General features: G+C 37.5%; 2 protein-coding genes across 2 annotated transcripts in view; one reads left to right on the top strand and one right to left on the bottom strand.

Moving 5' to 3' along the window:
- BLNK (B cell linker) overlaps window positions 1-1,766 on the top strand; it is a 75,930-nt gene extending 74,164 nt beyond the window's left edge. The window contains exon 18 of the mRNA XM_042907835.1: window positions 743-1,766. Coding sequence (XP_042763769.1) covers window positions 743-862 — 120 coding nt within the window. The 3' untranslated portion in view covers window positions 863-1,766. The remainder of the gene's footprint in view (window positions 1-742) is intronic.
- A 12,435-nt stretch (window positions 1,767-14,201) lies between these two features.
- Window positions 14,202-17,443, bottom strand: part of ZNF518A (zinc finger protein 518A) — an 80,083-nt gene continuing 76,841 nt past the window's right edge. The window contains exon 6 of the transcript XR_006194324.1: window positions 14,202-14,237. The gene's annotated coding sequence lies outside the window, so the exon portion shown is untranslated. The remainder of the gene's footprint in view (window positions 14,238-17,443) is intronic.

Genomic DNA, 17,443 nt, shown 5'->3' with positions numbered 1-17,443 from the left:
TTGTGAGCTCATAGCACTTTTTTATAATCAATGCATTTCATTTCCTGTTCTGTGTTATATTTATTTTGTGTTCCTTTCAACTATTGATAATTTTCCAGAAGAATATTTTAAAATCCATAGACAATAGGAATTAAAATTTGGGAAAATAAATATCTATGGCAAGAACTTGGCATGGATTACATTATTAATTACCTCTAAATTAATTATTAATTAGCTCTGGGAGCTAAAGCAGAAATGGAAATATGAGAATTTGTAAAGCTTCTTTATTCAAAAAGGAAAACAAAATAAAACAAGCATGGATTAATCTGGAAAATAGTTCTTCTGACACCAAATTCTAGGGTTAATTTATTACATCAGTCCTTATATCTAAGATTTATGCAACATAACAGATAGTCTATGTTTTGTAAAAATGTAGAGAAACTCAGTGTGTGACAGTTTTACACTTGTTACCAAATAAAAAACTATTAAAATATTGCATCATAACTCAATGAAGTAATTTCTCTAAGAGGTTCCACTAATTTAGGCTGCCAGTGTTTTTAGTGTTACCAAATATAAGAAAGGCCAGAGTTTGCCACCTCAAGTGTTACACCCTTTGTTAAATTAGACTTTTTTGGGTAGAATGTCTGCTGAGACCTAGTTAGTAACTTTGACTAACTTGAGAAAGTGGGAGAAGATGGGAGGAGCAGAGCTCTAAGTTAATGTGAATTCCAATGTTTAATTCATTTATCTTTTCTTGCTCTAGTACTTTGGAAGTGTTGCTGAAATTATCAAGAATCATCAACATAGGCCTCTGGTTCTTATCGACAATCAGAATAATACAAAAGATTGGACAAGATTGAAATATGCAGTTAAAGTTTCATAGATTTCTTGAAAAAGGTCAACATCATTGCTTCAGACATTTTCCTTATTTCTACTTTTGAGAAAAAGCCCCAAAACTTCATATTTTGGATTATGAACCATCCACTAATAAGATAGAAGATGGAGACAGCTATTGAGGTGGTCACCCATATCTTTATAAGAAGCTCACGCGGACTTGTCCTACTGTCTGACCTGATGAACTGTGAATATTTGGTGAGGTTGCGTTATCATGCTACTAAAATTCTCTAAATAAATGTCTTTATTTAAAAGAAACAGGTGTAAAGTCTTTTTAGTCATGTAAGAAAATAACACTCTATTTTCAAAATAAGAAAATAATACTCTTGGATTAAAACAGGGCTGCTGGAAATTTGGGCCACCACAATGGTCACTGGTACACTACTGTAATGCCTACTGCCAATGCTTGACAATTATGTCTTGGTTGAACTTTTAATGTGTAGAAAATACGATATAGATAATGTACAATATTTATAAGTGCAAATTAAGGGGGATGTAATATTCCTTTTTGTGAGTGCCCCCAACCATGGGAGATGTATACAGATATGAACTTTCTAGAAGTTCTTGTCTATGATTAGGTTGTTAGCTTTGGTCTATCCTCTTTGATTATACCCTCTTTGATGCATGTCTATTAAGTGGACCCCTAAGCTTGATTTGAGATTCCAAGTGGGGTGAGAACAAAACTAAACTAAAAGCCTAGGGAAACATCGCACAGAACAAGGGCAGAAAAGCAGACATTGATGAACACTAAGGAATAAAATAGATACCATTATGAACAGTCACATCCAAGGCCTTAGATCATCCCAGAAATGTAATATATTTTGTCATATCAAAGCTTTTTATTCTCATACTTTTTAGGCAGCACTTAAATGATAAGGCAGCTAATTAAGATAAATCTAATAAATTAAGTGAGGAATACACTTGATCACTGAATAAGACAGCAATGTCTGAAACTATTTTGAAAGGTTAGAAGGCAATATTTCATTTTTTTTTTTTTTGTATGTTCTTTTTTTTTTTCTCCTTTATTTTTTTTTTTTTTTAATATATGAAATTTACTGTCAAATTGGTTTCCATACAACACCCAGTGCTCATCCCAAAAGGTGTCCTCCTCAATTCCCATCACCCACCCTGCCCTCCCTCCCACCCCCCATCAACCCTCAGTTTGTTCTCAGTTTTTAACAGTCTCTTATGCTTTGGCTCTCTCCCACTCTAACCTCTTTTTTTTTTTTCCTTCCCCTCCCCCATGGGTTTCTGTTAAGTTTCTCAGGATCCACATAAGAGTGAAACCATACGGTATCTGTCTTTCTCTGTATGGCTTATTTCACTTAGCATCACACTCTCCAGTTCCATCCACGTTGCTACAAAAGGCCATATTTCATTTTTTCTCATTGCCACGTAGTATTCCATTGTGTATATAAACCACAATTTCTTTATCCATTCATCAGTTGATGGACATTTAGGCTCTTTCCATAATTTGGCTATTGTTGAGAGTGCCGCTATAAACATTGGGGTACAGGTGCCCCTATGCATCAGTACTCCTGTATCCCTTGGATAAATTCCTAGCAGTGCTATTGCTGGGTCATAGGGTAGGTCTATTTTTAATTTTCTGAGGAACCTCCACACTGCTTTCCAGAGCGGCTGCACCAATTTGCATTCCCACCAACAGTGCAAGAGGGTTCCTGTTTCTCCACATCCTCTCCAGCATCTATAGTCTCCTGATTTCTTCATTTTGGCCACTCTGACTGGCGTGAGGTGGTATCTGAGTGTGGTTTTGATTTGTATTTCCCTGATAAGGAGCGACGTTGAACATCTTTTCATGTGCCTGTTGGCCATCCGGATGTCTTCTTTAGAGAAGTGTCTATTCATGTTTTCTGCCCATTTCTTCACTGGGTTATTTGTTTTTCGGGTGTGGAGTTTGATGAGCTCTTTATAGATTTTGGATACTAGCCCTTTGTCCGATGTGTCATTTGCAAATATCTTTTCCCATTCCGTTGGTTGCCTTTTAGTTTTGTTGGTTGTTTCCTTTGCTGTGCAGAAGCTTTTTATCTTCATAAGGTCCCAGTAATTCACTTTTGCTTTTAATTCCCTTGCCTTTGGGGATGTGTAGAAGGCAATATTTCAGAGTAACACACAGACTCACTTGTAAAGATAACTGTATTTTTTAAATGTCATATGCTTTCATATAATAGCATTTTTAGCTGTCATAATGGGTTGAATTGTACCCCCCCCCCAAAAAATATGTTGAAATCCTATCCCTAAATGTACCTCAAAATATGACCTAAAGAGGTATTTACAGATGTAGTCAAATTAAGATGAGGCTATTAGGGTGGGCCCCAATCCACCTGTCCTTATACAAAGGTGGAATTCACAGACCCAGACATGCACAGAGAGAAGACTATATGAAGAGATGCCCAGGGAGAATGCCATGTGAAGACAGAGGACTGGAGTGATACATCTACAAGCCTAGGAGTGCTGAAGATTGCCAGTAAGCCCCCAGGAGATAGGAAGTGGCAAGGAAAGATTCCCCCAAGGGTTTCAGAGGGAACGTGGCCAAGCTGACACCTTGATTTCAGATTTCTAGCCCTCCAGAACTGGGAGACAATGAACATCTATTTTCTTTCTTTTAAGTCACCCAATTTGTAGTACTTTCTTATGGTAGTCCTAGGGAACAATCTATACACATTTTTGACAATAAAATCAAATATAAATGGGCTTTGGAAATTTTACTTGGAAAGGTTTTTTTTTCTCCTTTTAGGAAAACAATAGAATCATTTAGAATGTTAGCAGAGATAATTCACAATTTAAAGAAAACTGGATTTATCTTTTGTAAAACAAATCATCCATTTGTAGTGTGAAGTATGAGGTTTCTGTTTTAGTTTTCCTCAGTGTTATATGGAATGCTTTTCTACTTAAGTAAATGTTCACTAATTCCTGCTGCTACCACGATGATCCTGGCTCCACAACATCCTCTTCTGATCCGCCCCCACTCTGTTCCCCCAGGTAGCCTATTCCAGCCAGGTGAAGGAGCATAGCCATGAGATCATCCTAATCCAGTCGACTGATATTCAGCACTGCTAGGATAGGTTTCTTGGAGCAGAGACTGGGAGAATTTCTGGGAGCTAAGCCAGTCTCTGCTGAGGATTCACTTCTCTCCAAAGCTGGAGAAACACTCAATCCAAGACAGCAATCTTTCCCCTTTCCACCTGTTACAAGAGCACACTGCAGGAGGGCCGTACCTACTTCTCTAGAACCCTCCTGCACCGGTGGTATAGGCTACTCTATGAGACTAGAAAAGTTTCAAGAGATCTCAAAGGCCCTATCTGTGATTTGCAGTGCTTGACAAACAAGTGGTTTTGCATAGGGAGATTTTCAGGCAAACCAGGCGGTGGAATAAAAGCCACCAGTCAAGGAGAAGAACATTGTATAGCAGCTCAAGGAAACAAACCACTAGAGTTCCTGTTTTGTGTTTCAAGGATGTTGCAAAGTCCACTGCAGCTGAAGTAGGAGGAGGACTGTTTGTATATTCAAATGGACAACAGAGATGGGAAGCATAGGCCTGTGGCCATGAGGAGCCTGAAGTATGCTCTAACCAGTCATCCAGGTCAGTGGTTCAGACACGTCGCACTCTGGGAGCTAAACCGCTCCCACTGCAAGCTGTGACAAACTTGCCTACACGGGAATGAATCCCAGAGAACAGAATGTAGAGATGTAAATGAGACATGAGGCCACATGAGACATGATCTTAAAGCCAGACTGAACTTCTGTCCTTCAAAATGGACTTAAGATGCCATATGATAGACTATTTCTAGGCAGGGTTGCAAGGAAATCACTAAAAACCTGTCTCCCAGCAAGGTTAGTTGTGCCAAATGCCCTTGGCACTTAGCAGCTGTGTCTAACCATGAAGTGGGGTGATATTGGCTTCAGAGTTAGCTCTGGGTGCCCCAGTCCTACCACTTGCCAGTATGTTATCAGGTATGTGTCTTACCATTCTAAGCCTCAGTTTCTACATTGTAAAACAGCATCTTTTTGGTAATGGTACAAGAACTAAGATAAGCTAATATATGTTTAATACCTGGCATTTAGTTGTGCCTAATAAATATTAATTTCTAGTCCCCTAACCAAAGTCTCCTTTGCAGAAATAAAATGTAGACAATCCTTCAAATAAACTGACCTATTAAGTATCTTTGAGCATTTAATAATTTTAATTTTGTCTCAAGAAATTCCCAAATATTTCTTTATATCCATGGTGATTAATCTTGTAGTTATTACAAAATTCTTCGAGAATTTGATGAGAGGTATGGGTCTTTTCCCCCAGGGAAATATGCATTTATGGGGACACACAAACTGTAATCAAATTTCATGAGATACATGGGCCCCTAGGGCCTGTCAATGGACCATGGGTACAAAGATCCAAGGCTAAGGACCTTGCCCTACGTCTTAAAATGTGAAGCATCAAGATGGATATACTATTCTACTAACAACCTGAGTGATGTAACTCTCCCATGAGCCAAGAAGCAGGATACTACTATGGTTTAATGCAGGGGCTTGAGAGTGAGTTGCCTCAATCTCTGCTTGTAATCCATGCTCCACCAATAATAGAGTGTGTGAACTTGGGCAAGTTCTGTGTCTTGGTGTCCTCATTTGCAAAATGGAGATGATAATGCAACCTACCTTATGAGTTTGTTTAATGAGTGAACTAAATGTTGTAAAAGTTGAAAGTGTTCATTATTATTCTTTCACCCAACCAGCCAACATTCACTGAGTCTGCTGTATGTCTGTCAGTATGCATGTCAGACACATGAAATGCACAAATAATCTCAAGACCTTGAAGGCAACCAAATAGCCACTCAAGTATCTTTTGAAATTGGAGTCATCATTTTATAAAAATATCAAATAGAACTTTTATCCAGGATGATAAATGCACTTAAAATAACGGCAGACAATTAGAATAACCCTTGAGAGAAAATCATGTAAGTAAAATAAAAGTCCCTACTTAAAAGCACTTGCCTGTTACCTCCAATGTATTGTCTCCCCCTTTTTCCCCCTAGACAAACGCAAAACTTTAAAATTTTATCTGTTATGGGGCACCTGGGTTGCTCAGTCGGTTAAGCGGCTGACTTCAGCTCAGGTTACGATCTCACAGTCCGTGAGTCTGAGCCCCGCACTGGGCTCTGGGCTGACATTTCAGAGCCTGGAGCCTGCTTCAGATTCTGTGTCTCCCTCTCTCTCTGCCCCTCCCCAACTCATGCTCTGTCTCTCAAAAATGAATAAATGTTAAAAAAAATGAAATTTTACCTGTTATCTTTTTCTTACCTATACATGGGCCACTTAGGCCTATGTCTTAATCTTGCTGGTTCTGTCCTTCACTAGCCGTGTAATCTTGAACAAAGTACTCAATGAACTTGTTTTTCTTACTTCCCTTGCAGGGTTTTTTATGAGAATAATATATATACAAATACCTAGGACATACTAGGTCTCAACAAATGCTATTACCATAGCTGAAGCCTCAAATACCCCACTGTAAGTCTAAAGGCAAAAGACACAACTTGAAGATTATTGAAGTAAAGCCATTGTGAGAAGACATAGGCCTAAACTCTGGCAGTGACCAGAGCCCTATAAAGCAACAGATGTAAAGGAAATGTCTAAGGATTAACACAGGAAAGTTAACTGACTGCATAGAGGAATAGGGTGAAATATGAGTCCCCACTGACTCTACTGTTTCAAGCCTGGATACCTGGAAGACTGGCACTGCCTCTGACCAAAAGACAAAAGTCTGTAGGGAGAGCTGACCTGTATTAATTCTTGACCACATAGTTCTAAGAGTCTCAAGGGCAATTCATTGAATAGAGTATCAGAACAAGCCAGAAGACTTACATTCACATATGGGCTCAAATTTAGGAAAATTTATTTTATTTGTCTGGTAAAAAATCTTAGAAAATATTCTGGAGGCTAAGGTATTAGAAGAACTGTGTTAAATGTTAACACAACCCCAGTTGTTTTACATTTTTGTTTGGTTTTTATGATGACATAAGGAAGTGGTGTTTTATGAAGATTGTTCTGACAAGGTACAGTTGAAAATTGAAAGGCTGGAGGCAGACAGAGTGGCCATTGGGCTAACCTAGGCCTTGAAGTGCTGAGGTTCCAGCCTAGTATGAATGGACCAAGAAGGGAAAGGAAGGAAACACCAGAAAAAGATACTCCAGGACTTGGAAGTCGGCACAATGTTTTTGAGATTCATCCATATCATTATGTGTATCACTAGTTGTTTCTTTCTATGGCTAAGTAGTTTGCCAATATGTGGATATACATCAATTTGTTTTTCTATTCATTCATTGATGGAATTTGATTGTTTCTGCTTTTGAAATGATTGAAGTTGCTATGAACGTTTGTGTGGAAGACTTTATGTGAACATATGTTTTAGTTCCTCTTAAGTAAATAAATGCCTAGGAGTAGTAATCCTGAGTCACACAGAAAGTGCATGTTTAACTTTGTAAGAAACTGCCAAAGTGTTTTCCAAAGTGGATACACCATTTTACAGTGACATCAACAATATATAAGAGTTATGCTTCTCCACACTCTACACAGCACTTAACATTATAGGTATTTTCATTTTAATCATTCTAGCAGGTATATAATAGTATTTCACTATGGCTTTAATTTGAATTTTCTTGATGACTAGTGATATTGAACATCTTTTCATGTGTATGTATTTTCCTTTTTTTAAAGGTCTGTTCAAATCTTTTGCCCATTTGAAAAATTGGGTTGTCAAAAAACTAAACAAAGAAACAAAAGGGGCGCCTGGTGGCTCAGTTAGTTAAGCACCTGACCCTTGATTTCGGCTCAGGTCATGTTCCTAGGATCATGGGATCAAGCCCTGCATCAGGCTCGGCATAGACCCTGCTTAAGATTCTTTCTCCCTCTTTCTCTGCCCTTCCCCTACTCACACACACACTCTCTGTTAAATAAATAAATAAATAAATAAATAAATAAAAGGTTGTTTGTCTTCTTTTTATTGTTATATGAATATATTATATATTCTGGATATAACTCCCTTGACAAATACATGTATTGTGAATATATTATTTTGCTTCCCTGGAGTAAGCCCTACTTAATCATGATATATTGTCCATTTTATATATTGCTGGATTTGATTTGCTAATACAGTGTTAAGTATTTTTGCATATACATTCATAAAGGACTAATGTCTTTGTCAGGTTTTAGTATTAGGGGAATGATCACCTCATAAATGACGTAAAAATGTTCTCTTTTCTACTTTCTGAAAGAATTTGTATATTACCAATACTATTGCTTCCTAATATGTTTGATAGAATTCACCAAGAAGGCATCTGGGCTGGTGTTCTCTTTGTGTGAAGGTTTTTAATTATGAAAGCAATTTCTTGAATAGATATAGGCTATTGAGATTTTCTATTTATTCTATGTATTTTGTTAATTCGTGTCTTCAAAAGAATTTATCTAATTCAAATAGAATGCCAAATTTACATAAACTTGATACTAATATTCTCATATAATCCTTCTAAGGTCTGTAATAATGTCCCTTCTTTCAGTCCTGATGTTGGTAATATATATCTTCTTATTTTTTTCAGTCCAGCTAAAGGTTTATCATTTTTATATTCTTTCCAAAGAACCAAGTTTTGTTTTCATTAATTTTCTCTATTGTTTGTCTGTTTGCTATTCATTGACTTCCACAGATTCCTTTATTATTTCCTTCCTTCTACTTATTTTGGGTTTAATTTGCTCTTCTTTACATGCTTTCTAGGATGGAAGCTTACATAATTGAGTTTAAACCTTTATTATTTTCTGATATAACTGTTTAAAGCTGAAATGTTGCACCCAAGCACAGCTTTAAAACATCCCACAAATTTTAATACAGTTTTCTCAGTTTCATTAACTTCAAAACATTTTCAAATTTCCATTGTGATTTTTTTTTCTTTAAACTATTGGTTGATCAGGAAAGTGCTATTTAATTTCTGAATATCTGGTGACTTTCCAAATCTTTTTCTGAGATTGATTTCCAATTGAATTCTGTTGTAGACAGAAAATACAGTCTGCATGAGTTCAATTCTTTTAAATTTATTGAAAATTGGAATGATCTAGTGGATGTCCCATATATACTTGTAAAGAAGGTACAGGATGGAGTGTTCTATAAATGTCATTTAGCTCAAGTTGTTTGGTATTGTTGCTCAAGTCTTTTATGTCCTTACTAATCTAATTTTTTTTTTTTTTTTTTTGCCTAGTTGTTCTATCAACTACTGAGAGAGAGAGTTGAAATAGCTAACTATAATTGTGGATTTGTGAATTTCTCTTTGTAATTCTGTCAGTTTTGGTCCATATATTTTGAAGCTTTTGTATTATGTGCATAGAATTTTAGAATTGTTGCATCTTCTTAATGAACAGATATTTTTATCCCTAGTTTTATTTTTTTCTCTCAAGTCTACATATTTTTATCCTAACAATTTCTAACTTTTAATGGGAATGTTTATATCATTTATATTTAATGTAATTATTATTATGATTGGGCTTAAATCTACTATCTCTATTTGTTTTCTAAATTATCCTGCATATTTTTCCTCTCCCATTTTCCTTGCCTTCTAGTGGGTTGAACTTCTTTTTAAATCTATTCTAGCTTCACTATTGATTTATTAGCTATATTTCTTTGTTCTTTTTAATCGCTGTTCTAGTGTTTACAATATACTTAATTTACTTGTCACAATCTATCTTCAAGTACAATAGTGTATCTCCACTTCCCTTTCCCTGACTTTGTGCTACTGTTATACATTTTAGTTCTACATACTATAAACACAATGTTATTTTTTGCCTTAAATGTTTAATTCTCCTTAAAAGAACCTAAACAAAGAAGGGAAAGTCTTTTATATTTATTCATATACTCACCATTTCCAGTGCTCTTAATTCCTTTGTGTAGATAAATATCCATCTGGCATCATTTTCTTTTCACCTGAAGAGTTTTTTGTAACATTTAAGATAGTGCAATTTTTCTGGTGATGACTTATTTTAGATTTCTCTCATGTGAAGTCTTTGTTTTATCTTTTTGAAGAATAATTTTGCTAAAGAATTCAAGGATGACTTCTTTTTCCTTTCAGTACCTTGTATATATCATTCCACTGTCTTCTGGCTTATGTAGCTTCTGATGATAAGTCTGCAGTAATTCTATCTTTGATTCCTAATATGTAAAGTATGTTCTTTCTTCTCAAGCCACTCTTCACATTTTCTTTTTATCACTTGTGATTATGAGGATGTGATTATGATGTGCCTTGGTATGGTTTTTTGTTGTTGTTGTTGTTGTTCTTTTTCTGCTTGAGCTTCATGTTGCTTCTTGGATGTTGGGATTTATAGTTTTCATAAAATTCAGGAAAAAATTCAATCATTACTCCTTCAAATATTTTGTCTGTTCTTCTTCTCCTCCCCTCTGGGACTCCAGAGACATGAATGTCACACTACTTGACATTACCCCAGGGTGGCAGTGTGGAGGTGTACTCCTTGGCTCTCCCATTAAGAAAAAACTTGGCTTTCATCTGTGAAGAATGCAATTTGCTGACAACCTTCAACTGTTAGTTCCTTTAAAATCTACCTTGGCAAAGCAGTGAATCAGCAATATAGAGGACAAACTTCTGGAGAACAATGAAGCAGAAAATAAGAGGGAGACTAAGGCAAAAGAGCATGATTTAAGAATTAGAGAAATCAGTGACTCATTAAAAAGGAACAACATCAGAATCATAGGGGTCCCAGAAGATGAAGAGAGAGGAAAAGGGGTAGAAGGGTTATGTGAGCAAATCATAGGGGAAAACTTTCCTAACCTGGGGAAAGACACAGACATCAAAATCCAGGAAGCACAGAGGACTCCCATTAGATTCAACAAAAACCGACCATCAACAAGGCATATCGTCAACTTCACAAAATACTCAGGCAAGGAAAGAATCATGAAAGCAGCAAGGGAAAAAAAGTCCTTAACCTACAAGGGAAGACAGATCAGGTTTGCAGCAGACCTATCCACAGAAACTTGGCAGGCCAGAAAGGAGTGACAGGATATATTCAATGTGCTGAATTGGAAAAATATGCAGCCAAGAATTCTTTATCCAGCAAGGCTGTCATTCAAAACAGAAGGAGAGATTAAAAGTTTCCCAAACAAAATTAAAGGAGTTCGTGACCACTAAACCAGCCCTGCAAGAAATTTTAAGGGGGACTCTCTGAGGGTAGAAAAGACAAGAAAGAAAGAAAGAAAGAAAGAAAGAAAGAAAGAAAGAAAGAAAGAAAGAAGCAACAAAGACTAGAAAGGACCAGAGAATACCACCAGAAACTTCAAATCTACAAGAAACATAATGGCAATAAATTCACATCTTTCAGTACTCACTCTAAACGTCAATGGACTAAATGCTCCAATCAAAAGACATAGGGTAACAGAATGGATAAGAAAACAAGATCCATCTATATGCTATTTACAAGAGACCCACTTTAGACCTAAAGACACTTCAGATTGAAGTAAGGAGATGGAGAACCATCTATCATGCTAATGGTCAACAAAAGAAAGCCAGAGTAGCTGTACTTATATCAGACAATCTAGACTTTAAAATAAAGACTGTAATAAGAGATGAAGAATGCATTATATCATAATTAAGGTGTCTATCCACCAAGAAGACCTAAAAATTGTAAACATTTATGCTCCAAAGGTGGAGGAACCCAAATATATAAATCAATTCATCACAAACATAAAGAAACTCATTGATAATAATACCATAATAGTAGGGGACTTCAACACCCCACTTACAACAATGGACAGATCACCTAAACACAAAATCAACAAAGAAACGATGGCTTTGAATGACACACTGGACCAGATGGACTTAAAAGATCTATTCAGAACATTTCATGCTAAAGCAGCAGAATATACATTCTTCTCCAGTGCACATGGAATGTTCTCCAGAATATATCACATACTGGGATACAAATCAGCCCTCAACAAGTACAAAAAGATTGAGATCATACCGTGCATATTGTCAGACCACAACGCTATGAAACTCAAAATCAACCACAAGAAAAAATTTGGAAAGGTAACAAATACTTGGAGACTAAAGAACATCCTGCTAAAGAATGAATGGGTGAACCAAGAAGTTAAAGAGGAAATTTAAAAGTACATGGAAGCCAATGAAAATGATAACACCACAGCCTAAAATCTCTGGGATGTAGCAAAAGCAGTCAAAAGAGGGAAGTATATAGCAATTCAGGCCTTCCTAAAGAAGGAAGAAAAATCTCAGATACACAACCTAACCTTACACCTTAAAGAGCTGGAAAAAGAACAGCAAATAAAACCCAAAACCAGCAGAAGACAGGAAATAATAAAGATTAGAGCAAAAATCAATGCCATCAAAACCAAAACCAAAAAACAAAACAAAACAAAACCAGTAGAACAGATCAATGAAACCAGAAGCTGGTTCTTCGAAAGAATTAACAAAATTGATAAACCACTAGCCAGTCTGGTCAAAAAGAAAAAGGAAATGACCCAAATAAATAAAATCAAGAATGAAAGAGGAGAGATCACAACCAACACAGCAGAAATAAAAACAATAATAAGATAATATGAGCAATTATATGCCAATAAAATGTGCAATCTGGAAGAAATGGACAAATTCCTAGAAAGATACAAACTACCAAAACTGAAACAGGAAGAAATAGAAAATTTGAACAGACCCATAACCAGTAAAGAAATCAAATTAGTAATCAAAAATCTCCCAAAAAACAAGAGTCCAGGGCCAGATGGCTTTCCAGGAGAATTCTACCAAACATTTAAAGAAGAGTTAACACCTATTCTCTTGAAACTGTACCAAAAAATAGAAATGGAAGGAAAACTTCCAAACTCTTTCTATGAACCCAGCATTACCTTGATTCCAAAACCAGATAAAGACCCCACTAAAAAGGAGAACTATAGACCAAATTCCCTGATGAACATGGTTGCAAAAATCCTCAACAAGATATTAGCCAACCAAATCCAATAATACCTTAAAAAATTATTCACAACGACCAAGTGGGATTTATACCTGGGATGCAGGGCTGGTTCAATATCTGCAAAACAATCAATGTGATTCATCACATCAATAAAAGAAAGGACAGAACCACATGATCTTCTCAATAGATGCAGAGAAAGTATTTGACAAAATACAGCATCCTTTCTTGATAAAAACCCTCAAGAAAGTAGGGATAGAAGGATGACACCTCAAGATCATAAAAGGCATATATGAAAGACCCAACCCTAATATCATCCTCAATGGGGAAAAATTGAGAGCTTTTCCCCTAAGGTCAGGAACAAGACAGGGATGTCCACTCTTGCCACTGTTATTCAACAGAGTATTGGAAGTCTTAGCCTCTGCAATCAGACAACACAAAGAAATAAAAGGCATCCAAATCAGCCAGGAGGAGGTCAAACTTTCACTCTTCACAGATGACATGATACTCTATAAGGAAAACCCAAAAGATTCCACCAAAAAACTGCTAGAACTGATCCATGAATTCAGCAATGTTGCAGGATATAAAATCACTGCACAGAAATCGGTTGCATTCCTATATACCAACAATGAAGCAACAGAAAGAGAAATCAAGGAATCGATCCCATTTACAACTGCACCAAAACCATAAAATACCTAGGAATAAATCTAACCAAAGAGGTGAAAAATCTATACACCGAAAGCTATACAAAGCTTATGAAAGAAATTGAAGAAGACACAAAAAAATGAAAAAAATATTCCATGCTCCTGGATAGGAAGAACAAATATTGTTAAAATGTCAATACTACCAAAAGCAATCTACATCTTCAATGCAATCCCTATCAAAATAACACCATCATTCTTCACAGAGCTAGAACAAACAATCCTAAAATTTGTATGGAACCAAGAAAAGACCCCGAATAGCCAAAGCAATCTTGAAAAAGAAAGCCAAAGCAGGAGGCATCACAATCCTGGACTTCAAGCTGTGTTACAAAGCTGTAATCATTAAGACAGTATGGTACTGGCACAAAAACAGACACTCAGATCAATGGAACAGAATAGAGAACCCAGAAATGGACCCACAAACGTATGGCTAACTAATCTTTGACAAAGCAGGAAAGAAAACCCAATGGAATAAAGACAGTCTCTTCAACAAGTGGTGCTGGAACAACTAACTGGACAGCGACATGCAGAAAAATGAACCTGGACCACTTTCTTACACCATACACAAAAATAAACTCAAAATGGATGAAAGACCTCAATGTAAGACAGGAAGCCATCAAAATCTTCGAGGAGAAAGCAGGCAACAATCTCTTTGATCTTGGCCGCAGCAACTTCTTACTCAACATGTCTCTGGAGGTAAGGGAAACAAAAGCAAAAATGAACTATTGGGACCTCATCAAAATAAAAAGCCTCTGCACAGCGAAGGAACAATCAGCAAAACTAAAAGGCAATGACAGAATGGGAGAAGATATTTGCAAACGACATATCAGATAAAGGGTTAGTATCCAAAATCTATACAGAACTTATCAAACTCAACACCCAAAAAACAAATAATCCAGTGAAGAAATAGGCAAAAGACATGAATAGACACTTCTCCAAAGAAGACATCCAGATGGCCAACCGACACCTGAAAAAATGCTCAACATCACTCACTCATCATCAGGGAAATACAAATCAAAACCACAATGAGATACCACCTCATACCAGTCAGAATGGCTAACATTAACAACTCAGTCAACAACAGATGGTGGCGAGCGTATGGAGAAAGAGGATCTCTTTTGCACTGCTGGTGGGAATGAAAACTGGTGCAGCCACTCTGGAAAACAGTATGGAGGTTCCTCAAATAACTAAAAATAGAACTACTCTACGACCCAGCAACTGCACTACTAGGTATTTATCCAAAGGATACAGGTATGCTGTTTCGAAGGGACACACGCACCCCAATGTTTATAGCAGCACTACTGACAATAGCCAAAGTATGGAAAGAGCCCAAATGACCATCGATGGATGAATGGATAAAGAAGAAGCGGTATATATATACAACGGAGTATTACACGGCAATCAAAAGGAATGAAATCTTGCCATTTGTAAGATGGATGGAACTAGAGGGTATTATGCTAAGCAAAATTAGTCAGAGAAAGACAAATATCATATGACTTCACTCATATGAGGACTTTAAGACACAAAACAGATGAACATAAGGAAAAGGAAGCAAAAATAATACAAAACCAGGGAGGGAGACAAAACATAAGAGACTCTTAAATATGGAGAACAAACAGAGGGTTACTGGAGGGGTTGTGGGAGAGGGAATGGGCTAAATGGTAAGGGGCATTAAGGAACCTACCCCTGAAATCATTGTTGCACTATAAGTTAACTAACTTGGATGTAAAATTAAATAAATTTAATTTAAAAAAATAAAATAAAATCTGCCTTGGGTTTTGAGTCAAGTCGATGCTCTCCCTAGACAGTCTTCAGTCTTGCCATTTCTGCTCAACATGGAATTCCTCTAATAGAAAGTCTTTGACATAATACATTCATTGAGTTGGCTATCAGCAATGCATGGCAGTCTGAGGCTTTCTATACCCAATTCTACTTCCACTCACAAACCCTTTTCTTTCACCAGTGTCTGTACTATGGTTTCAAGGCTTTTTTTGCTCAGTCTTGTTCTCTCCCCTTTAACTTTTCCCAGGCATTACTGCTCATAAACCTCTTGCACTCCAAACTCAGCATCTTCTCCCTAGAAAACCAAACTGACAGAATTAGTATTAGTAATCCAAGAAAGTAGGCCGTAAGATTACTCACCACTAGATTACTCACCACCCAGCTGGCAGTGAGGACCCCATTTTGGGGGGTATTTGAGTCATGGACTATGCCTGGTACAAAGTAGCAACCCAATTGCTAATCTTCTGCAGTGAGAGAGAACAAAAAGCTGAAGACTAAACTCAGGATTTAATAAAGTTCCTGAGCTGCAAAGATAATTTAATTCTAAACCAAGACAGATCTGTTATGCCAGTTTCAGAGTCCTAGTTCAAAAACCTGGGACCCTGATAGATGGGGTGAGTATATCTGGTGATGAATGGTAGTAAATTCGTTGTTGGTTGTGAATGCCAACAATTATTTGGTTTTCCAGAATCCTCTAAACCTTCAGAGTTTGCAGAGGTACCCCTCTCATTAAGAACTATGACTCTGCCTGTGTAGGAAGGCACTGCAGAGGACTCTTCCCTGTACAACAACAGAAATTTCCTTTAGGATATGCTCCATCTCCTGTCCTGGCTGCTAGACCAATAACTAAAGTCATATTGCAGCCTGAACCAGCTATGGGCGTGCTAGGCCTGCTGAGGGAAGAAAAGAATAAACACCGAAGGGGATTAAAGAATTAGGCACCACGTACTGGTAGGACCTGAGGGAGAACCATAGGACTAGATTTTGAGAATTCTTGAGCAAACGAGCCAGAATATAAGACTAGATAAGAAATAATTTATTAACTTAAGGGCACTTCTCAGGATACAGAATTTAACACCCTGGCAAGACCCATAGGAGGTGGTGCAAATTCACCGGGTGGCTCCTGCGAGACTAGAGAAAGTGATTGCCTTTACTGATTGAGACTAAAATGTCTGAATTGCTATGAAAGATAGTGGAGACAGAAATTAAGACTCAGGGAAGTAAGCATGCCAGAGTAGGTGTATGAGGGGCAGAAGACCCACCAGAAAATTATGTTCCAGGAAACAAGTGTGTTCACCAAGGCCATCAGAAATGCACTGGTAAGGGGCACCTGGGTGGCTCAGTTGATTAAGTGTCTGACTGGCTCAGGTCATGATCCTGTGGTTCATGAATTCAAGCCCCACGTTGGACTCTGTGCTGACAGCTCAGAGTCTGGAGCCCGTTTTGGATTCTGTGTCTCCCTTGCTCTCTGCCCCTCCTCCACTCACCCTCTGTCTCTCTCTCCTTCAAAAATAAATAAACATAGAAAGAAAGAAAGAAAGAAAGAAAGAAAGAAAGAAAGAAAGAAAGAAAGAAAGAAAGAAAAATGCACTGGTAAGAGGGTAACAAGTATCCCTAAGAAGTTCACTGGTGGTTCCTTCCTAGTTCCATTGTGATTTTTCCCATCAGTGGATTAGGGATGCCCAGTGACAATCACTGTTTAGTGAGTTTCTCAACCACATAGCAGTTCCAGTTCTGGCTTGTGATATCATCCAGAGTTTTTCTGCTGCCCCACAGGCCAGTTTCTGCTAACTCGCTCTAGCCCACCAGTGCTCACTAGCAAATTTCTCTTAGCCACCTAGTAGGATCCACCTTGACCACACCCTCTAGTGAGTTTCTCTGCCACTCAGTGGGGCAGCTTCCTGTGGACCAGTAAAAGGCTGGCAGCACCTGCCAGTGAGTTTCTATAATGCTCAGCAGATTGTTTACAACAGAGGAGCTCTAGCTGACCAGCACCCTCCAATGAGTGTCACAGCTACTGCCTACAGACCAGCTAAGACCAGCACCATCGTTATTATTGGCCAGCTGAATGTACCTGTGGTAGCTACAACCTCTTCAAAAAGGTCTGAATCTCA

This window comes from Panthera leo, chromosome D2 (genome assembly GCF_018350215.1).
Source record: "Panthera leo isolate Ple1 chromosome D2, P.leo_Ple1_pat1.1, whole genome shotgun sequence".
Taxonomy (NCBI): Eukaryota; Metazoa; Chordata; class Mammalia; order Carnivora; family Felidae; genus Panthera; species Panthera leo.
The sequence above is the reverse complement of the archived record's forward strand: the minus strand, read 5'-3'. Positions and strand labels throughout refer to the sequence as shown.